Here is a 23,530-nt window from a genome sequence, read left to right on the forward strand (position 1 = left end):
GGTTGTTCAGCTACTGTGCTGTATCATAAATCACACCTCTCTGACTTGCCATCTGTCAGCCAGATTACACATGTTCAGAGTCCCATGTCAGCGTTTAAGTCAGAACACAGCATCTTTTTCCCAGAAATAATTACCGGCCCTGGAGACTCCTGCAGCAATACCCGTGGAGTACCACGACTCGTCCCTTCCCTCAAGGCAGCAGCTCGGCAGAGCAGAGCTGGCAGCGGCGGCGCTGGGGACACGGGGACGTTGCTGCCTGCAGGGCGGGGGAATGCAAAGACCGCGCGCAACTTCTACCCCATAAAACCACAGCTTTGTGCCCACGAGGGGCCGGCAAGGACCTGCACAGCAAACGGCCCCCTGGCACCAGCCCCGGCCACGGCCAGGCCCAGATGCTGGGGTTGAAGGCAGAGGGGCCCCGCAGCGCCTGGCTGGGCGCAGGGGCTCCCCAGGAGCTCCAGCACCACGAGCCTGGGGGGCTCGGCATGGTGCTCTGACCTTCCTGCCTGCAGAGCCCGACCCCACAAAGGGAGAGGCTCTGGCTCAGCACTTGTGCCATTGATGCCCTCCTTCCGCAAAGGCTTTTTTTGGGGTCTGACCCCTGCACAGCTGCCTGCCAAAGCCCCAGCTCGCTGCAGCAGTGCGAGCAGAGCAGGCAGAGCGGGCTGGCAGCCTCGCCGAGGTGTCACAAGACGCAGCGTCCCCACGCAGAAACCTGCGCGGCTGCCCTTTCAGATGAGGACAAGAGTCTGAAGTGCTGCCCTCTGCCCCCTCGCTGGCCGGGCAGGCAGATGAGCAGTGACATTTCACAAAGCTGAATTAGTACAGAAATACCCAGGGCTTGCTTCATCCTTCTGGCTTCACCAGCTGTGCCGAGGTGCGGATCTGACCAGGGGCTTGCAGTGCCTCAGCACTGCCTCCCCCCGTGCCACACCACAACGGGGAAGTGACGACAAGCGTGAAATAAATCAAAGAGCCAGGCAGCCCCGTGCCCTTCGGCTCCGGTGTCCCACCTGCCACACGCCTGCCCTGCAGCTGTCCCTGTCCCCGACAGCACCCAGCCATCGAGGTGAGGTGACGGCAGCGGCACCTGCACCCGCCGGGAGCAGCCGTCAGCAGTGGCCCCAGCAGCACTCCTGTGCCACCAGCACGGCCAGCCCGGCCCGAGCCCCCTGCCAGCACCCCGGCACGAGGGCTCGAGGCAGCCACGCACCAGCGAGGGAGACATCTTAGCCCAGACAAGAATAACTCCCACTTGTTGCACTCGCTAGCCTGCGACTCGGGAGCTAGCATGTGCTTATACGTCGCTGCAAATTAATCCAGCTCCTGCAAGGCAGCTGACATCCTCCTGAACGGGCACGGGCAAGCCAAAGTCCCAGGACGAGGCACGCGGTGGCTGTCGGCAGCCCGGGCACTTCGCAGCACGCAAACAAGCAGCGTTTTCAGCTGTTCCTCCCTTTGGGAACAGTGACTGCAAAACCAGCTTTTGAGCCGGGCTCGTGCCCGCAGGCACCCCCTGGCCCGACCGCAGCGGGTGTTGAGGCAGGGAAGGGGCATCCCTGGGGGGGGAGCAGGCACAGCTCCTGCGCTCCTCGCAGCTGGGCAGTTTGGCTCCTGGAAGTGTTTTATTTGCACAGGTGCAGCCAGAATAAAAGAGGGGAAAAACAACTAAAGCCGGAAGGTGCCTCCTGAGCAGGCAAAAGCTTTCGGGGAGAGAGCGGCTTCGGAGAGGGAACGTGCACAGACACACGGCCGCACACATGCAGCCACCCCCCAACACGAACGCCGCACGGCAGACCCCGCTCCCTGCCCGCCGCCACGCACCTGCCTGCGCACCCTGGGCACGGCTCTGGCCACGAGCATGTCCCCAGAGCAGCAGCTGGGGACGGGACCCCAGTGAGCGGGGCACTGCTGCGGTGTGCCATGCCGTGCCGTGCTGTGCCGTGCCAGGACGGATGCCCGGGAGCCGCGCGGCGATGCTCACTCACCTGCACAGCCTCTGCTCCCTTCCCTTCGGGCTCCGCAGGTCACCCACGGCCGGAGCAGCAGCTCAGCCAAGAGCAGCTCTTCGGCAGCGTCCCCGTCCCCTCGACGCACACAGCCGCACGCAGGCTCCCATCCCGGCCGGGAGCACAGCCCCGCCGCGCCGCCCTGCTCCCACCCGCGCTGCCCGAGCTCCTCAGCCACCACCTCTGCCTCCCTCACCCATCACCTCAGGTTTCTCGCTTGGTCTGTGCTTGGCTCTTTTTTTTTTTTCTTCTTTTCTTTTTTTTTTTTTTTCCTCCCAATCTTGTTTCTATAGAAACGAGATTAGCAGAGGGGGAAATAAAACAGCCCCATGTGACTCAGATTCCGACACTGAAGAATCTCCCGGTCGCGCTCGCCGGTGCTTTACATAACAAGGAGTCTGCGCGGGCTCCAGAGGGGACCTGGTGCAGCACAGGGGGACCGCCGGGCAGCTGGCAGCAATGCCACCGGCTCAGCCCCGGGGCCACCGAGACCCCGCCGCTGGCTTTGGGCTCCCTTCATCACACCCAACACAGCAACGTGCCACCAAGCCCGCTCATGTCCTCAGAGGACACTGAGCCTCCACCACGGCCCCGCTTTGTGGTCCATTTCTGTCAGGTGTAGAAGGGGAGAACACAGAGTGCCACTGAACGCTGCCCCAGCTCTCACCAAAACTTCTGGGGCACCCAAGTGAGGCTTGAGGCAGGGTGCCCCAAGAGCCCTGATGCTGACGCACTGTCCTGCCCCTGCCCTTGTGGCTCGGGACGTTGGTTTGGGTCAGTGAACTCCAGTCGTGGTGGCCTGGACAGTGAAAACACGGGGAACCTGCGGTCAGCTGCAGCCAGCCCCGTACTCCACTGGTCCCCATGCTCCTTCTGAAGCTCCTGACTTAGCCACGTCCAGGCTCATGGCGCACGAGCCACGGGCCGAGCTCTGCCATTGCAGTTTTGGGAGACAGGCACACAGGAGCTGCCCTGGAGGCCCAGGACGCTGCCCACAGGGACTTCCCCAGCCCCAGCGGCGCCGCACAAGCCTGCAAGCACTGGGTGGAGGCGCTGGGGACGCCGTGCCTCTCGGTGTGCTCCTTCACCTCGGGGACAGATCCCACTGCACAGGGCCGGCGGTTCCTGCCAAGGTGACGCGCTCAGGGCTTCTGCTGCGGAGCCCCAGCCCTGCCGGGCTTGCGCTCCCTCCCTTGCCGAGGGGCAGCAGCCAGCACCCCGTGGGCTTCGGCTCCTTGGCCAGGGGATGCAGCAGCCACGCCGCCAGGCCGGAGCACTGGCTCCGCACCCGTGCAGGGCGAGGAACTCAGCAGCAGCTTCTCCTAGTCCCCAGGTTCCCCTCGGTACTTCAGCGCCCCACTTCTCGCGCTGACTCAGCCGTGATTACCGCGTGAGAGCTGATGACACCAGAGCCCCGGGGCCTGCCCGCGGGCTAACGCAGCAGGAATCTCTCCCCCTGGAGAGCGGCGGTGCTGAGCGGCGCTTCGCCCCGACAGGCGCTCGTTTGCCAGCAGTGAGCTCAGGACAGATGAGACAGCGCGACGGAGCAGCTGCTGGCAGCCACGGCTTGAGCAAGTGACGGGTTCAGGCGTGCCCGCCCGGCCAAACTTTTCCATGCGTTGCAGCCACGGGCTTGTCAGAGCCACGGGCTGTCAGAGGCAGCCGTGCGGCTCTGAGCTGAGCAGGGGCTGCTGCGGGGGTTCCTAGGCCTGGAGGGGGAGACGGCGGGGATGCCACAGTGGGGAGAGAGGTGCAGAGGCAGCAGCTGGTAAAGGAAGAAGCTACAGGTCTCGACAAGAGGGAGCAAAGAGAGATCTGAGCCAGCCCAAGGATGCAGGGCTCGGGACAAGCGGCTGTGTTGGGGCCCCCGAAGCTCTCCTTCACCAGCTGCCTGGTGAAGGCCCGGGGCAGAGCACACCTGGACGGCTGCTGACATTCAGCACACGTTGGGAGCATCAACAGCGCTTAAACATCGTGAGTCCACGAGCACGGTGGATGGAGGCAGGCAGACTGAGGCCAGGCTGCTTCCCCAGGAAGGGCAAAGCCAGACAAGGCCCTGCACAAGATCCTCTGTCTGAGGTACGCTAACGGGGCCCCAAAAACTTCCGCCAGCAAAACAGCTTTGATACACATAGCTAATTATAGCTGGCATTATCAGGATGCATTACAATTAGCAAGTCAGTGGATATTTTCTATTTTTGATCCGTCACGCAAGGCGGGTAGGTAGCCCCGAGGATGAAAGGAGAAGGGAAGCAGGGGGAAGAAGGACGGAGATGCCTTACGTGTGTGTTTAAATAAGCAGCGCAGCTGTTTCTGAGCGCTGTGGAAAACCAGGTTGGAGATGGAGGGTATTTATAAAGCAGGCCAGGAAAGCAACTCGACACATCCTTCCAGCACAGCCCCTGTAAGCATCCCTGGCAGCCCCGCTGCCCACTCGCTGCCACCCCAGCGGCCGGGTCCCAGCTCCTTTTGGTGCAACCCGAGGTCCCCCTGACCCCATGGTGTGGCCTTGGGATGGTTTCTTGGGCTGGCTCTGCTGTGCCATTTAGAAGCTGGATTAAAGAGCAGCCAGGAAGAAATCCAACCTCCCATCCTACTCTCACAAAGCCTGTCCTTGGCCTCTGCAACATCCAGTACCAGGCCAGTTGCTTTGAGACTGCAGAGCAAATGAAAGAAATAATAATTCCTGGAACTGGATGACGTTTTAAAAAACTTTTTCTTGTTTTCTTTGAAAAACGGAGTTTTGTTAAACTTACAGCTTTTGCTACATAGAATTTGATGCAAATCCAAGCAGAAGGAACCGCCTGATGAGTCCTAAATTAAAATGTTCCTTTGTTTTGGCTTTCAAACATCGCATTTTAATACCAATCCACACTCAGAATGGAAGGTAAATTTGCATGTCATTCCCCTAAAAATTCCTTGCCAAAGCAATGATTTCATTCATTTGCATTTCTCTGACAATGGCAGCTCTCCCCTCTGACCAGCAGCTGTCCGCTCGCAGGGACAGTGATGCTGGGCACGCACGCCCGCAGCCTGGCGCACCCGGCTGCACCGTGCCCAGGGCACGCGCGCTCCTCGTGCGGAGCCACCCACGTGCCACCAGTCCCGCACCGTGCTCTGGGGTGACTTTATCAACGCTTCCCCTGCTCCTCTTCCTGCCCGTGGGGAAAGCTTGGACACACACGCTCATTCGTGGCACACACTCAGACTGTCATGGCTAGTACAGAGAGCCTCAAAATCCAACTTGTTTTTGTGTATGGGCTTTCTTCAGCCAGTCTTGGTGCTCAATATAAAAGAAAATGAGCAGAAACTGTTTTTCTCGGGGAAAATCCTTGCCATTTTGCTTATTTTAAAGGACTCTACCATGGCGTGCTCCTCCCCGAACAGCAGGACAGAGCTTGGGCTCTTCCAAACCGCCTGCGTAAGCCTGCTCGAACGTGCTTCGGTCACCGCAGAGGGACGGACAGAGGAACGTGCGGGCTTCCCTTCTTGCCAGAGGCCAGGAGTGTGCCACACACAGCTCGGGCAGCTAGTTTTCAAAGTTTTCCCTTTAGCAATTATGGCTTTTATCTTAATTAATAAGATACCAATGGCCTGGGAAAATCAAGAAAGAAGAGAAGAGAAAAACTCGACGACTCCCTTTCCTTGCACGCAATCTGCACAGGCACATGATGAGGTTCCTGGGGGAGCTCAGCCCTCCCGAGGCGTTTCCTCCCCACAAAACCTTGGTGGCATCCAAGGCATCTTGGGGTGCCCTCGAGATAAAACATTTCCCTAGCCAGCTGGAGCACATCTCCCTGCTCGGGGAGTGTAGAAGAGGAGAAGCCCTGGCAGGGCAGGAGCAGTGCTGCTGGCACTTTGGGCTGGCACCGAGGGTGGTGGTCTGCCACAGCCCAGCTCCTCTGGCTCCCGCGCTGCTCTGCCGAGCCCACGCACAGCTCCGGCATCCCCACCCTGCCCGGCAGACCTCAGCCTGCTCCCCTCTGTGGGGGACAGACTGCCCTGGGGGGACCTGCTATTGTTTAGTCTAAAGGCGGCACTCACGCTGGAGCCAACCCTTGTTTTACATGGCCCTGCATCCAATGCTCCGCGCAGGAATGGAAAAGCTTGTTATTCTGGGCTTCCCGTCCACCAGGGTTTTCCAAGTGCAGGAGAGGAGTGATGTGGTTAACGCGAGCTGGCCGCAGGGCCTCCACGGTTTTCCTTTTTGGATGGGCATCAACCTCTGGTGGACCACACTGCCTGACGCCATCGCCCACCGTCCGGTGGGTGGGCAGGTGCCAGGAGCTGCACAGGCACGTGGGCGCACTGGTGCACATAGGTGTGCTGGTGCACGTGGGCGTGCTGGTGCATGTAGGTGTACTGGGGCACGTGGGCACGCTGGTGCACATGGGCGCACTCGTGCACATAGGTGTGCTGGTGCGTGCGGGCACGCTCATGCAGGATGCCGTGGGGAGGGCCAAGCAGCATGGTGGAGTCGGGGGGCTGCTCTCTGCACCTCGTCTCCTGCAGCAGGTGAGCAGTCACCAGGGCCGCCAGTTGGGCCCACCTAATGGATCCCAATCCCAGGATGGGCAGTGGGAGGGTGCTGAGCTGCGGGCTCACGTGTGGGACTCCTGCACAGCCTGGTTCGTTGGCAGATCTGCACCAGGGCTGTGGAAGATGCGGTGAGCCCCGGACCCACCAGGTCACAGTTACAACCACATCTCAACCAAAATTTCCCTCTCCAATTTTTCCACCAGCTCTTGTGAGCATGTCACTATTCAAAGCCCAGCTCGCTGGCCTCTTTTGTGCTGGTGCATCAAAGCACGCTGTTCTCTGCTCACACTACTCCCTGCATCCCCAGGTCTTCCCAGTCCAGTGAGACCCCCTCACCACCCAGACCGAGGCACTCTCCCGGCGCTCTGCCCGGTACTGAGATCGTGGCCAGGAGTGCTTAATGGCCCCAAAACCACCAGGGATGGGGGAACAGGAAACGTGTCCCTGCAGGCAAACTGTAGCCCATCCAAGCTTCTTCCCAGTGCAAAGGTCCTCTCCAAAAAGCATGATGAGGATTTACAAAGGTCCCTCTCAGAGAATGGACCAAGAGGGGGAGAGGAGAAAAAAGCACAAGAGAAGAGCCCTTGGCATGCCGCCGGTGGCAGCCTCCAGCCCCCGTCTCCTCCCCACGGCAGGGAAGCGCCACAGAGGTTTGAGGGACTTGAAGGGCTTTGCAATGCAATAAAAACATTCCTGCCGGCAAAGCATGAAACCCCAAAAGTTTATGGGAAACCACTGTCTTCGGATGTCTGCATATCTTCAGGCATCCTGGGAGCTGTAGTTCAAAGAAACCAAGAAAAAAGAAAGCAGCCGATAATGATGGTTTCTGGACGGAGGCTGTGTGACTATTGGCTCCCACATGAAAGCCCGCATTTCTGGGATGCTGAGCACGTTTCTGCAGCCAAGCAAGAGGAGAGCTCGTTGGCGGCTGGGGCACAAGGGACCCAGGAGGGAGGGAGGGCAAGAGGCACCCGCAGCCAGAGGGCCGAGGAGGAGCAAGCGCCACGATTCGGAGCGAGCACGGTGGGAGCTAAAAGCCAGCTATCCAAGGGAGCAACGTGCCGCAGCACAGCCAGGCTGCTGCAGGGCTGGGAGACCTGCTGGGCTCCGTGGGAAATGTGCTCCCCGAGCGGGACGGGGCCCTCCTCCAGGCCAGGCTGCAGCACGACAGCTTCCTCTGAGCACTGCAAAATCCCGAGGGCACACTCTGGGCTACGGCACCCCATGGCCTCACCTGTGAGCTCATGTCTAGGTGCCTCGGTTTCTCCTCCAGCTCCCAGGTCTTGTTGTGTGATCGCCAGCACTGCATGACCCCGCTGTGTCTTCACGACAACGCAAGCCTGGGCGCGAGGCAGAAAACGGCCATCTCCAGAGCAGAGCCTCGGTGAGGGAGCAGGAGAGAATGAGGCTGCTGTCACAGCCTGTTTCCGAAGGGAAAAGCAGCCATATGGATTCAGAGCCTCCTTCAATAGCTCCGAGGAACGCGCGCGCGCGCTGCCAGGGTTTGATACAGGTTGGCTCAGCACTCCCCAGACACATAACGCACCTTCTGCAGCCTGAAACGCAGTCATTTAACTGAGCCTCTCTTTGAATTAACGCTGCTCTAAAGATCAGGTTGAAAACGCTGACGTCCATCCGTTACACCAGGAGTCATTCCCAAAGCTACCGTCTCTTTTTCAAAATGAGCCAAAGCAGCAAAGGGTTATTAACCACGGGGAAAACGAGGACAGGGAGGGAACGTGCTGTTCTTTGATAGGAACTGTGCTAATGAGCATTACAAAAATAAAGATCAGAAAACCTCAATGACAACTTCAACCCTAGAAACGCTGCGGTGAGACCTGAAGCAAAACAAGTGGGAGAACAGAAGGAAAAACCAGCTGTGGCCCAAGCACCGTACAGCAGAGGGGACCGCACGCGAAACCCCTGGGTCCCAGCAGCAGCTTGTCGGGAGTGAGCCGTCTGAGATCAGGCTCTTCGTGGAGGAACCCGCGGTGCCTCTGTGAATCCCAGCCATGGGCTCGGCCAGCCGCAGAGTGACGAGGACAGGGAGCACCCCTACGTGATGCTGAGCGGCGGCGCTGTGACCCACGGCCACCACCCGCAGCGAGGGCACCGCTGCAGACACCGCTGGGGGTCCGCGCGGCCGCGGTGCCTGCCCCTGGGGGCTGACCCCACAGCGCTCGGGCCCTGCCACTGCTCGAGGGCCTAACTCTTGGGGCCTTGCAAGCAGCTTTCAGGCTGGCTTGGATCATCAGTTTGGGTTCCCTCAGCTGCCGAAGGGACTCTGCTTTTACAGGACTGGGTCCAACAAAGCACCTAATCGTGTGCCTATCTCGCAGGGTAAGGGTGGCCCGGGGAGACCAATGCTTCATGAAAATGCACTTTTCTGGACTGGGGGCCATGGCGATGGAGCTGACACCACCAAACCCTAACCTGAACAGGACCTCCCAGTGCTGCCTCTCCCCTAGAAAAACAGCAAGCCCATACTGAATGTCAACCTATATTTTAGGTGTTTAAAAATAAGCAAACTCACCCTTCTCTACAAAATAACAAAAATCCTGGAAAAAACAGAGCACAAGCTGTGCCTTCACACATCCCCCACCGAGCGCAAACCCAGGACAAGCGAAAGGAGGCTAAGTCCAAAGAGAGGCAGGTTTTCTAACCAAAATGTTAGCACAGCCCTGACGGTCGTGGTGACAGGTACCGGCGCTGCGGGGAGCCCCCGGGCTCCCAGCGCTGCGCGGGCTCCGCGGGAGACAGGGGCTGGACCCCGGCGGGACGGATGCGCTAAATTAGGAATGAAAACATTCCCCCCTTGGCAGAAGGGTAGGCTCAAAGTGAGCCCTTGTCCAGCACAGCCAGCGGGTGAAGCAAGACGACGACGACAGCTCTGCCAGAGTCCAAAACATACTCGAGACTTGTTTTGAATTACTCTACGCACAGCTTTAAAACGCTTAAAAATTTCCATCTGACCTGGCTGCAGAGCTGGGGGGGGTGGGGGGGTAGAAGCTGCGTTTTGTGTCATATTCGGTGTTGTTTCCACGCAGCCGATGCACTGACACCGATGTGAGTTTTTTCACCAGGCAGTGAAAAGAGAGAGCTCTCGGGGAGGGCAGTGCTGAGAGGAGCAATGGGATTTCTGTGCTGTGGGTGCGGGCACCTGTGGCAGCGCCGGGTGGTTGGCAGCCCCCGAGGAGCAGGGTGGCTCCGGGCGCTCGCACTGTGCCAAGCCAGCGGCCTCGGGCAGTGCCGGGACGGTGACGAGCCCGACGGGCAAGGCAGCGCCAGCGGCCGGTGCCCAACGCTCCTGCCGGCGGCTCAGCACCACAAACAACCCTGTAGGAGGGAAAGGGAAAGGAAGAATCCCTTGAGGGATCTGCAAGGCACCAACGGAGCTAAAAATAAGCCCTGACAACAAGTCAGTGTAGAAACAGAAAACCAGGATCCCTAATAATAGAGGGCTGTCAGCTGGAGGAGGGAGACGCGTGGCACCCCGCGCACTGGCGCTGCCCGGCTGCGGTGCAGGGCCGCGGGACGTCAGGGCTGCGGGACACCAGGGCAGTGCTGGGGGGGGACAGCAGCGACCTCGGGCCTCACCTGCGGCACAGACAGACCCCGCTGCCCCGTCTGGAAGAAGCGGCAAACATGTCTCCGAGGTCCTGGTGGCTACCCGCACGCAGCACCCAGCTCTCGGGCAGGCAGGCGTGTCTGCGGGGTTCCTTGCTGCTTTTCATCTCTGTGTTTTCCAGTTACCTCTCAAGACAGGCCAGCCGGCTCCTAGGAACCAGGATGCTCATGCCAAACTCCTCGATCCTTCCTCCGCTCCCTTCCAAGCTCCAAAGTCAAAGCCAAATCTGTCCTTCCCAGTGCTGGTCACCATCTTTCCCACATCCCTCGGATGAGATCAGGCCGGTCTCGGGACTCATCCCTGCAGCTGTCCGTGTTCCCTTCAGCTATCCTCCCCTTTCCAGGCCCCTCCAAGGATGCGTGCCCTGATCCAGGCTTTCCATCCCCCTGAACATGTGCCATTGCAGACAGAAACATAGGAGCTCAGGCCACGGTGATCTCACAGCTATACGGCAACAGAAACATTCTTGGAAAGTGCATAAAAGGCTGCGGATGGCAACTCGCTCACAATGTGAAACTCAAATGGGAATTTCAGGGCTTCACAGGACCAGAAAACTCTGCCCTAGATGCGAACGTAGTAGATGAGGAGCGGGCAAGGGCCTGGGCTTCACCCACCAGGCGCACACAGAAATTCAAGCACCCACCCTGGTGCCTGCTGCCGCCCTGCACATCCCCGGGGCCCGCAGGAGGAGACCCCCCCGGGGTGGTGGGGGGACCCTGTTCTCCCCCAGCCTGCCGGGCTGCGGGGCCGGTGGGGGACATCCTCGGCCACGGTGGGCCCCTGCACGCCCAGCACAGCCGGGCTGTTGGCGAAGAAGCGCAGGGCTGGAGGGACGCGAGGCAAGGACAGGCCACCTGGGAGAGGGGCACCGGAGCCGGCGGGGAGGTAACTCGATGACTTTGGCCACCAAGTCCCCCCCGCACCGCCCCCGGCGTCAGGTTCGGGTGACTAATGCTCCAGGAAGGGGACGCTGGTCTCCTGCAACGCTACCCGCTGCTAATCCCGCGGGTTTATCTGTCACTTCCGCACGCCGGGAGCCAGCAGCACCCAGCCCGGCGGTGTGGAGCCGCCCAGCGCCCAGCCCTGCTGCTCCTGCTCCCTGCTGCTCCTGCTCCCTGCTCCTCCTGGCCCTTGCGGCCCGGCTGGGGACCCCGTGTCCCCCATCGCCCATATGCCTGGCGCTTCTCCTGCATCCCTGGAGCAGCCACGGGGACGTGCTCGCAGCCACGGGCACCGGCCCCGGGCAGCACCGGGAACCTGCAGCCGGTGCCGGCCGATGCTGTGCAAGTGCCGGGGCGTGTGGCTCGGCGCTAACCCAGCTCTCCTGCTCAGGAATGTCCAAATAAATACCAAAATGCATAAAAAGGACATAAATAAGGTTGCCTGAGATGGCTGTTTGTCTCCCGCCTGGCCGGGACCCCCTCTGCCCTGTTACTGTTTGGCTTGGCAGATGACAGCTGGGTAATTTGTTTCCATTGCAATGAAGTTCTAATTAACTGGAATAAACTTTTTGCACTAAGTGTGTTTGTTTAACAAACTGGCTCTTTCAGAGCCTCACCGAGACCTGATTGATGCATGTGAGGGGAGTGGAAACATGCTGGGTGCTCGGGCATTAAAGATGCAGTGTCTGAGCAGGCCGGGCTGAAAGGGCTCTCTCTGTGTTTGGGAAATCAAAAATGACACCCCCGATGTCTGGGCCGGGGTGCGGGTTTCAGCGTGGCCTTTGTGTATTTAGGGCTTCGCGTTCACTTGCAGAGCCCAACAGGTCTCGGAGCGGCGAGGCACGCGGGGACGCAGCAGTCCCTGGTGCCGACAGCCCCGATGGCTCCGGCCACCCCTGGCTGCCGGTTGCGGCCGCACCACCGCCAGCAAAACCCCCACTGTGCCGTGCCGCTGGGGGTGCTGAGGGTGAAACCCCCCCCGGTGGGACCCCACAGGATCCTCGCTTGTGAAGCTGGCAATTGACAGCAGTGAGAAAAGGCAGTCGGGAAGCAGGCGGAGGGGACCTGGACTCCCGGTGGTGCTGGGTGAGGAAAGGCAGACAGGGAGCAGGGACCTCCTCATCCCCGCAGAGACCCGGTGGGCTTGGGACTGGCAAATCTAAGCCCTGTCGCTGCAGGACAAGGCTCCAGCGCAGCCTGGCTCCTGCGGATGGCGGGATGCCGTGCACAGGCAGGGGGACTCACTGGAAACATCTGGGAGAGGGCAAAACATCTGGAACGGCAGCACAAGAGCTGCACCTTCAGAAAGACGGCGGCTTCTGAGAGCCGAAAACGGAGCAAGGACCCTCGGGATGAGCACTGGTAAGCCCACCCACTGGTGGCCTGGGACCCTGGGACAGAACTTGCCATTAGAAGAGGGACAAGAGAGGAACACGGCGGGGAAGCGACAACAACCCCGCTGCCGGGGCGGTGCTGGGCTGTGGGCGCAGAGCCCCGTCCGAGCCACTGCACCGCTGCGGTACGGCCTGTGCCTGGATGCGCCCCGAGCTGTGCTTCAGCTGTCTAATGAGACAGCGGCATGAATAATAAGCGCTTCTGGAAAACAAAGCATCCCTGACACGAGGGGAGAATGAGCACAGCTGAGCTGTCCCTCGCTGGATGCTTTTTCTTTCCTATCTCCCACCACAAAGAAAAACCTGTAACAGCCCCTGCTTGAGACCTGTCACCTCCAGAGGCTTTCTTGAGGCATTCAAGCTTTGTGAAGGCTTGACTTTTCTATTTTTAAATATAAAATCGTACATTGCGCCGGTTGGGGGGGGGGGGGCTAGGGTTCATTTTGCCGCCTCCTTTACCTCATTCTCCTCGATGCACTGCAGGCGTTTCCATTTGCCCAGGGCATGGAGCCATTTCCTCATGGCTTTGGTGGTGGGCGCAGATGCAACGGTGTGGGTTGAGACCAGCCAGGCAGGGACAACGGGCCCCGAGCACAGCCCCACTGAACACAAAGGGATCCCCAGCAGAGTCAACCTGTGCTGGCCACAGCTTGATTCAGTCAGGTCTTTAATTAGGTTCAAATAGAACTATCCAGTATTTCTTCAGCAATTACTATAGGCTCCCCCTACCTTCAGCTGCATCTTCTGGACGTGTCAGAAGCCACCAGTGGCAGGACAGGCGGCAGAGATTTGTCCAAGCCAGCCGTCCGGGCTCCCTCTGCAGTCAGGGGAGAGACTGGGCACTTCCCAAGTGGGATTCGTTTCCCCAGGAGCTGGATAGCGATGCTGGAGGTGGTGCCTTTTACATGGTGCCCCAAGCTAGAAGAGACATCCAAGCACCCGTGCCCTCTTGCCTTCCCACTCTGCATCCCGTGGGAGTCAGCGTGCTGGTCTGCCTCCTGGCTTCGTTAATGACAAAAACCTGTGGGAAAACTCCAAGCCTTAGATCTCACCTTTGCGCACGCTGCTGTTAGGAAGCAGCAAAGACAACATATTTTCCTCCTTTAATGTCCTTAGACACACTGTTCCCTGAGCAAATTAGTGCTATCTACATGTCTCCCCATAGTCTGCTCAGCGCAGCCCAAGTAAATCAGCATACTCAGCCTGATTATCCCTCATCTTCCCAGAGCAAACCACACCACCAGAAGCACCACGCTGCAGTTGACAGAAACCTGAAACCTGACTGCTTTCAAGGCCAACACTGTCATTTCCACCGCCGTGGGCAACTCTTGCCTTTGGTTCTCTTGGAGCTCCGGGGCTGCAGTGAGCGCCGCGCTCCGCACCCCGTCGCTACCGGAGCGAGGAAGGAGGTCACCGAGCTGGAGACAACGTGAAGGCTTGGAGAGCACGGATGGGCTTGGAAGGTGCTGTCCCAGGAGATTCTGCTTGCCAGGCTCAGGAGCACGAAAACGCTCTCCCGCAGAACAGCGTCTCTGGCAGGCGAGCCCAAGAACACCTCCTGTGCTGTCACACTCCAAGGAACCGCTCAGACACAAGCCAGGCTGGTTGTGCAATGGCTTAGGTGAGGACAAGCTTTTGAAGGGAGTGCTGGCTGATCTAATTTCTCGTCACTCTGTGGCCCAGCTGTCTATCTGGCACCGCAGGTGAAAGCATGGAGAGAAAATACCAGGAGAGTATATTTGAATAAAAAGCCAGAACAATCTGGTTGTTCCTTTTCTTCCTCCCTTCCCTGCCAGAAAAGCACCAGAAATCGTGCTCGTGCTTTGCTGACAGGCAAGGCAGCAAGTTGCCGTGCCACCAGCACATGCTCTTGACATGGTGTGGGGCAGTGAGGGTGAGTAAGGAGAACGAGGAACTGGAAATTTTCACTCATGGACAGAAATTTCACGCTCTTGACACCGCTGAAACCTGCTACAGTGAATTCACGCGGTCAGGAGACAGAAACCTTTGCACAGGAGGGGTGACCAGGGTAGAGAAGGACAGTGCATATATATGATATGTGCTGTTTTTTTCTCTAGAATTACAGATCTTTTACTAGTACGTGAAGAAATATAGATGCACCTTTTCACCAAGGATCGAGGAAAGACACAGCGCTGCATACCTGAGCCGACACAGGGCTGCACGAGTTCAGCCTTAAATGCATTTTCTCAGCGGACAGCAAGAAGTAGCGGGTTTGCAAGTCACATGCTAGGAGACTCACAGAGCCAGCAGCAAAACACCATGTGCATTTCTAAACACTCCAGAGGATAACTTCTCAATCTGAAAGGCACGGCAGTCAACAGAGGGTCAAGCAGTCACTGGCTGCCCAGAGACACAGCCGAGGCTGGCAGCTCTCCGTGTGGACCAACAAGAGGATGGTGGCAGCAGAGCTGTGCACGCTCAGCACTGCAAAACAGCTATTTTCACAAGGCAGGAGATGGGAGAAACCGACGGCAAAGAAAAGCTTTGAAAAAATAGAATGAAAAAAAAAAAGAATTCTCTAAGTGGGCTTTATTGAACGTCTGTAAAGCCCAATTTTGCAGTTAGGAAAATGAGCAAGTGACTTAAAAACCCTGTTTGCTAAATGAAGGCTCAGAGTGGAAATGGAATACACAACAAAGAGTGGTCAATCTAAATGGAAGATTACAACGTGTAGAAACCTGATAAGGAAAACTAAAGACAGCAGGGGAAAATGCATGGCTGGGACAGGCTCTGCACATCTGCTCTTTGGAGCCCAACAAGTTTTCTCAACTGCTCCATTTTTAGGCAGAGGCGGTAGCACTGCTGATAATGATACAGAAAAAGCAAACACAGCCAATAAATACTTATCCTGTATTTGGGGGAAAAATGGAGAATAAGGCACTTCGGAGGAGAGCAGAAGCTTTTCTAACCCATCGGTAACCTCAGCGACATCTCCGAAGGCCAGCACCACCAGCAGTCAGCGCAGACAGCCTGCGTGGGGATGCTCCAGCAGCCCAGGAGAGCTTTCTGGGCACTTGGCTGGCGCTGAGCAGGGCTCAGGCTGCCGCAGCCAGATGGCAAATGGCTCCGCCGCAGCAATACCAGCAGTAGGGGTGACCTAGTTAACTACTACATGGTCAGATGTGAGACCCAGAAGCCAGGGCTCATCTGGAATTAAATTAAGAAATAATTAAAGGATGCAAGTTATAATTAAAGTCAGTCAGCAGGTCTTTGTGGGAAAGAGATCTTGTCAAATGAACCTGATTTCATTCTTTAGTGAATACAGGCTGAGTTGAAAAAGGCGCTGTGTACATTATGTCTGCGCAGTCAGAGCTCTAAGTGCTTCATGACACTCAGATTTTAACAGATAGTACTATACAGTATCCATAAAGCACATTAAACAGATTAAGAGCCGGCTGACAGGTCTCAAACAGAAGTCGTCAACGGGGAATCGTTAGCGAGGTGTTTTCAGCGAGGCTCCACGGGGAGCGCGCTAGTCGATAATTTCACCAATGATCAAGAAGAAAATACAAAATCCTTGCTCAAAAAATTAGCAGGTGACAGAAAGATTGATGTAACAGTAAATATTGATGAGGAGAGAGTGAAATGAGGGTTGCTTGGTAATGTGGAGCCCATTCAAACCCCGTGTACGAGGGAGCTGCCCAGCGCCACCGCACACCTACGAGGACGAATTCCCGGCCGCATTTGTGAGCAGGGGCTGTGTCCCAGATGGGAGAGAGACTCCAGGAAGGCTCAAGGGTCACCACGGGTGAACAACTCAGCACAAGGCCCTAATGTGATGCTGTGATGAAAAGAGCTGATGCGGTTCTTGGGGGAGAGGAGAGTTATATATATATATAACGCTGCTGAGACTGATAGCGAAACGCTCGTGCAATTAAGGTGCCCGTGTTTAAAATGGGACACTGAAAACCAGACAGGCTGAAGGGATGAGTCACAAAATTGATCCAAAGGCTGGAAAAACGTCCTGCTTCGAAAGATTTGAGCTACATTCAGTTTATCGACAGAAATTCTGCCCCCCTCCCCCCCAAACCAGAGTGCATTTCAGAGGAGAAAACAGCAGGTGCCAACCACCCCTATCCAGCAGAGACACAGAGCCAACAAGCTGAAACGAGTTTCGGGTCAGGACCGGGTACCTCTCTGAGAAGCCTGGAGGGTTGGATGCCCCTCGGAGGCCAACCACAGCCTTCTCAGCTCACAGAGGAGCGTGTGGGCAGCATCTGCAGCCCAAACCCTGTGAATCTGACAGTCCCTTCCCCACCAAACCCATGCCAGTGAAGCCCAGTGGGGCCCTGGAGCTCTGAGCCAGGTGACCCCGGAGGGAGCAGCTCTGGAGGGTCCCCATGAGGACACGGGAAGGTGCCGAGCACCAGGCGGGTGCTGGCTCCTGGAGGACGAGGTTGGGAGCCCCAGGGCTGTGAGGAGTCCCCCGTGCAGGGCTCCTGCCAGCAGCAGGGCACGTAGGAAGGGCTCTCGCAGCACCCGGAGGAACAGCAGCGCACCGAGCGGTGCGGGGAAGACCGCGGCCACTTCTCCCTCCCAGCTGCGCAGGCTGCTGCGGGTGGGTGGGAGCCCTCCCATGCCAAGAGCATCTCCGCGTTGACTCACTGCCGCAAACACTTTGCTCTCCTGCTCGGAGAACACAGGCTTGGTTATTTTGTTAAAAAATGCCCGTCTTCCTACGCCTGATTCCCTTTCCATGATTAATGCCGAGCGTAGCGAATGCGGAAGGGCTGCAGCTGGTGCATAGGTGGCTCCTGCGCTGGTCTCGTGCCCTCCACCCAGAAAGAGACAGCACAGCCCCAGCTTCGATCTTTTCAGTGCCCCCACCACCGGATCAGGGACCCCCAGCACCCGGCCACCCTGTGGCCCTGGCCACGGCTCCTCGGCCCCTCAGCATCCCCCTTCCCGGCATCTCTCCAAGCTGGACGCGCTGTCCTTCTCCTCCTGGGTGCCCACTCCTAGGCTGACCCAGCAAGTCCTTTTGTTCACCCTCAGGGAATGTTTCCTCCACGTTTACCCCGGGGGAAAAGGGGGGCACAGTGTGAGGACCGGCTCCAAGCCCCCAGAAGCCAACTTGGCAGCACCAGGAGAGCGCTCAGCTCACGGGACTGCACAGGACGGGACAAAGGAAGCACAACGTAAAGACGCCAGTGCTGGAGACGGGGAGTCAGGGCCAAGCAGGTTTTTAATTGGACTGGAGGTGAAATTACAAAAAAAAAAAGAAAAAAAATTAAAAAATACAGCTTTGGTTTAAAGAAAGGGGCTGGGGGGATAGGAGAAAAAAGCCCTTCAAGTTTCTATGACAACCAGCACAGCAAGAGCCTGCATTGCAATCGCACTTAACACATTAAAAGCTGCACAGAAACAACTAAACCCTAAACTTAGTTCTGCTGGAGCTGGGCACCGTGGGCTCCTCCAGCCCCAGCCGCTCCTCCTTCCGTCCAGCGGGGCTGAAGCCGAGCAGCTCCTCGTCCCCGCTCCCTCGGGCTGGGATATTGGTTAGGCTCCATGTGGGCACGGGCAGAGAAGGGGGCCTCTGCCCTCGGGTCTGGGTGTGGAGCCCCCCACCACGGTCCTCCCACCCCATCAGCTGGAGGGGCCTGGGGCAAGCACTCCCGCACACCGAGCAACAAAAAAGAAAATGGCAAAGAATTGCATTTGTTCTTACTTTGCAAAAAATGTGTTCTTCGGTAGGACCTACCCAGCATGTAACCTGGTGCTCTTGGAGAGGTGCTCAGCACCTGTGCAGCACCGGCCCCCATGGGCAGGAGGCAGCAGGAAGTCTCCAGAAGACCCTCTGGGATCAGGGTGTTACTGCTCAGGACCGGGCCACCTTAGCTTACAAGGGCTGGGGAGACTTCCCAAGGTCCGGAAGGAAAGCAGCAGAGCTGGCCGGAGGCTGCAGCGCCGACTTCTCCTGCACTCCACAGACATTCAAGGCTGGGAGCTACCTCCCGCCACTCGCACCCAGCCTGCCAACCCTCCTCTCCTCATCGGCTCCAGTCCAGACCCACTCTCCATCCCCCTGACCAGCACGGTAATCTTCTTTACCTATTACGCTGCCCGCTAGGAGCTCGCTCCCCAGCTCCGCAGATGACTGGCCAGCCAGGGCTGGTTGGAAGCCGGGGCTCCCGGGGGGCTCCGCTGCCCCTCGGTGCCAACCCACGCCCCAGCCTCGGGCTGCCCATCCCTGGGGAGCCCAGCGCCTCTCTTCCAGCCCCACGCTGCGCCATCCTGCTGGCGACACTGCTTCAGCCTTTCCTATGGCCGGGAGGCCATTCTCTAACCCTATGAAGGCAGTTTTGGGCCAATTTCTTGCTGTGTTGAGTAGCCGATTGCCTCAGAACAAAGATGTGGGGGTGGGCACTGCTCCCCCTCTCCCCAGTGCTCCCCTTGCATCTGTACCACCTCTCACTCCCCTCTTTCCCTGTGCTTCCCTCTCCCAGTGCTTGGCACTTTGCAGGTGAGCCTGAGTTACTCAAAGCGTATCCCAGCCGAATGACTCTCAGCCACTGCAAAAGAAGTCAGACCTTGCATACATGTACATATTGTTGTCATTACTACTGTAATAATAATGCCTGAGTTAAGGAGGCAATCAAATGAACACCCCACTTAGGGACACATCTAGATGATTATGATGGCCTTTAATGCTTCCAAGATGTAAATACCGACTTCTAGATCCTTAAAGATGCCAAGGTTTTACAAGATAATGATTCAACGATGAAGCACTCACTTTCATGTAAGTGCTGGCACAGAAAAGCCTTGGTGTAAAAGATGAAATGTTCTACCTTAAGAGCAGGGCGATAATGAATTAGCTGCAGAGACGTCTTGGCAGAATGAATACTGCAAGGCAAAACAAACACAAGATGCTGCTTTACGTAAGGCGGTTTCAGAGGTTCGTTGTGTTTACACCTCTGAGGCTGAAGCATGGAAGGTGGGTGGTAGTCTTTCATCCGAAATGGAGACTGAGCCATAAGGTGCGCCTATAAAAGGGCTGTGGGATGCTGCTGGTGCGAGATGTGGGCTTTGAGACATCAGGGCTCTTCAACATGACCACATCCTCCCAAGGGACCGAACGAGCAGATCAATGGAGAGCCTTTTGTGTCACTGCAGCAGCGTCTGTCTTGACACCTCAAAGTGCCTGGCAATGAACTGCTCTGGAGTGAAGCCGCCCCTGACAGCTGAGCACCGCTCCCAGCCAAGGAGACAGCCTGGGCGGGCAGCTCCTGCAGCAAGTCGGCGACACTTTAATTAAAACCAGGTATTTCGGTCCGCATTTGCTAGGGGTTTTATGACTGTTATTACAGCGAAGATTTCTTTCTCAATTTGAAGAAACTGAGAAACTGTCAGTCCGTGCCTGACATTGAAGAGCCAATATATGCCACCAGGAATTAGCCTTCCTCAGCCCCTGCCAGGGCTGCTGAGCGAGGCCACCCCTTCCCGCAGCCATCAAGTCTTTAAGATTAAGCCTTCTTGATCCAAGCAGCATTCTTTCATGTAATGTGGAAGAGGGAACGTTGCCTCCCGGACACACAAAAAGCCGGGACTTGCAGCTCCTGACATGGGCCAGGAGCTGGAATGTCCCTAACCACCCTTGTGAAACCCTCAGAAGTCCAAATATCTCCCCAGAGTGGGCAGCAACATCACTGCAGCTCTGTCTGGGACCCCTGCCTTCCCAGTGCACTTTGCTGGGTGCTTGCCCCATCACTATGGGGACATCCCAGCAGGAAATCTGTGCCCAGGACAAGCAGTGGCAAAACCCATTGCTCAGAAGACTTCTGGGACCCATGTCCTTCCGTTTTCTTCTTCTCTACCCTAGACCTGCTGTGAAAGCCCAAAGGCACCAAGCAGCGAGCAGGGGTGCTCTGACCCAGCTCCCAGAGTGAGGGGGGTGCTCAGCAGTGAGCTGCTGTCTCTGAGCACAGAAAAGGAAAAGCAGAGGAAAAACTGCCAGGTTTGCTCCAGTACAGGTGGCCCTCCAGCCACCTGCTTCCAAACTTCTCTCAGACCACCAGCCTGGCCATGCGGACGTGTTGATAAAACCCCGCAGCTCAGCTCGGCTTTGGGAGCCAGCCGCAGGCTGCAGCCCATGCTCCCACCCTGCAGCCCGCAGGGCTCGGGGAGCACGGCTGCTGGGGCACTGCAGGAGTGCTGTGTATTTATGTTTCAATACAATTATTAAGTAGATTTCTGCATATATATATATAAAACGCTAGATGTGTGTATATATATATATATATGGCATACATATGCACAAATATTTAAGTGATAAGCATTCGCCCTTCTAGTGTAAAACCCCTGTAGTGTAAGGTTAATTATTCTTTAGTTTCAAGGCAAATAACTGACAATAAAAACACACGGGCACAAAAGGTATATGAATCAAAGAATCACAGAATGGCTCAGGTTGGAAGGGACTTTAAAGATCACCTAGTTCCAAACCCCTGCCAGGGGATGCCACCCACCAGATCAGGTTGCCCAAAGCCCCATCCAGCCTGGCCTTGAACGCCTCCAGGGTTGGGGCAGCCACAGCTGCTCTGGGCAACCTGTTCAGTGCCTGAATTCCCCCCGAGTGAAGAATTTCTTCCTTACATCTAATCTAAACCTACCCTCTTTTAGTCGCACGTAACTTTGCAAAACACGAGTGATATCCCAGCAAGTTAGGTAATTTACCATCCCTCAGCAGCTCGGCCAGACCTGCCTGCATCTGGGCTGCCTGCGAAGTGCCACCTGCTGCTGGGGGCCCGGCGCTGAGCCCTGCCATGCAGGAGGGCGGTGGTGTCAAAAACGGCTCTGCCTGGGGCAGCAGAGGTGTCAGCAGCAGCGCCAGCAGCAGCCGGAGGATCAGAGCGGAGCAAGCTGGGGGCAGCAGAACCAAGAGGCATCACGGACCTCTGCTGCAGAGCAGGCAGGTTCCCAAACAGCCACCGAGGAAGATAAATAGGATGGGAATTAAGCCAAGTCAGATTGTTGTGATGAGACAAGTCACGGCGGATACCACAAGCCACTGGGCCAAATGCACCATGGCTTGTGGCACAGGGAGCCAGAGAGTACCGACGAGCACCTGGATCTGTGGGAGCTTCTGTCTGCGCCTGCACCCACCGCCCTGACCTGGCACCGCTGCACATGCAGTGAGGTGGGAAGGCCTTGTTCTCCGTTGTGAGGTAGAGAAATGTCCCCCATTTCTCTGATGAGATGAACTACAAAAGCAGCACTATGCTTTTTGCTATCTACCACCACAACCCCCCCGCCGCAGGAAAACTGAAGAGTTTTCCTGCTCTTTATATGTTTTCTCCAAATCTCTGACAAAATCTCACAAAAGCTCCAGCTGGAAGAGGGACGCTAGAGATGCTTCAGTCTTTTCTAAGCATGCTTGTCAAAAACATGCACTCTGCATAAGCACACAACAGCACTGTGATAAGAAATCTCAGACGACTCTTAGTAGAGGTCACAAACACACATTTATAAACCCTCTGCCAAACGTGTGTTGATTTTGTCATTGCATCTACGATGACTCCATAGCCTCCTGGGATACCCCTCTGATCTCCCACAAAGCTCCGTGGGATTAAACAGCCTGGGAAATGGTTCTGGCTGTATTTTCAGAAGTCTTTTGCTGCCAGTGGTCTTGGGAAGCTGGTGGTCAGCGCTGCCTTGGGACAAGCGGACAGAGCAGCTCTGAAACGAGAGTTTTTAGTAGGGACCCAGGAGACTAGTGTTGAGCTTGCAAAAACTTCCAGTGCTTAAAGAGAGAGGAGCCAACAGATAACCAGGAACACAAAGGAACTGGCACTCCCCATGCCAGGCAGCAAGCCAGCAGCTCCTGGAAGGGTTTGGGGACACACACTGGCATCCCAGGACACTCCAGATGCATCTGCTCTAAGTGCAAATGGGATCAGGAGGGGAGGGAGGATGCAGCCACGGTGCTTGCTGTGGGCTCAGCAGTGCTGGGAGCAGCTCTGTAGGAACCGTTTGGGAAGCAACCAGGAAAAAAACAAGAGCAGAAGCACAGCGAATTTTGGAGGAGAGATTTCCTCAAACCAATTCCTTTTTAACTCTCCAAAACACACCCTCCACTGACAATCCTGCATGTCAGCGCACCATTCCACAACTTCAGAAACATCTATGGCATTTTTTTTCAGAATAAAACAGGCGATAACATAAGGATGCTTCACTTCTCCCAGACAGAGCAGGAGCAGTACAAGGTCCTACAAGCGAACGTGCTCAGCAGCACAATGCACAGCTGTTTTGTGGTCAGGGCCAGAATTGAAATTCTCACCGCAGGTTTTCATAGAGTTTGCCTCCATCCAACTCATCGTGCTACCAGACACATCCTTCCAGCAAAGAGACAACCTTCTTGCCTCGAAGGTGCCATGCTGCCGCAAGGCTCTGGAAGTGCTGGGTGCAACAACATAACCGGCCCGAGAGAGCGAGCTCTGTTTGCATTTCAATACGGGTCGCAGAGGTCGACAGCACCGTAAGTGCTCCGCTTGCTCTCGCTCGCTTATGGACTGTCGCAGCTAGCTCAGAGCCACGGCCAAGGGCACACACTAAGTCACCAACTGCTCGAGTTGGTGGGGTGATTTGCAGATCCTTTGTTTGTGTTCATGAATATGGTGGCCCCAGAGAGCCTCCTCCTTCTCTCTCACCCCTGCGGCTCACCGCGATTTGCACTTAAGCTGACGGAGGAAGACAGGCGTCAATGTCAAAGCACGGGCTGTGGAGATGCGCGAGACCAGCCCGTTGCGACACGGAACGAAACCCTTCAGCTCTCCACAGCAGCGCAGCTGTGCAAACCAGGAGCAGAGGGAGCCAGAGGTGGGAGAGGTCACCTCCGCATCCCCGCTGCCCGGCCGCCGGGTCCCGGCTCTGCTCCCCAGGCTCAGCCAAGCTGTCGTGACTCCTCCTGACCTGATTTAATGATCTGCGTATGCCCCGAAGCCAAAGTGATTGACAGCCCTTCCACTGTTATCCTCACTCGTGTAATTGCGGCAGCTATTCTTG

At 56.9% G+C, this 23,530-nt stretch overlaps 1 protein-coding gene across 27 annotated transcripts in view; it reads right to left on the bottom strand.

Moving 5' to 3' along the window:
• The window catches only part of LOC106033340 (ankyrin repeat and fibronectin type-III domain-containing protein 1-like), a 213,237-nt gene that overhangs the window by 35,341 nt on the left and 154,366 nt on the right, over window positions 1-23,530 (bottom strand). For 2 of the 27 annotated variants that reach the window (XM_048061997.2, XM_048061983.2), the window contains exon 1: window positions 1,989-2,217. The exons of 24 other annotated variants lie outside the window; for them this stretch is intronic. Coding sequence is in view for 1 of the 3 variants with exons in the window: in XM_066977706.1 (XP_066833807.1) it covers window positions 10,146-10,282 (137 nt within the window). In the remaining 2 variants the exon portion in view is untranslated. Of the gene's footprint in view, window positions 1-1,988; window positions 2,218-10,145; window positions 10,773-23,530 lie in introns of those variants that run through there. One more of the 27 variants, XM_066977706.1, reaches the window with a different exon arrangement.

Source organism: Anser cygnoides, chromosome 15, assembly GCF_040182565.1.
Source record: "Anser cygnoides isolate HZ-2024a breed goose chromosome 15, Taihu_goose_T2T_genome, whole genome shotgun sequence".
Taxonomy (NCBI): Eukaryota; Metazoa; Chordata; class Aves; order Anseriformes; family Anatidae; genus Anser; species Anser cygnoides.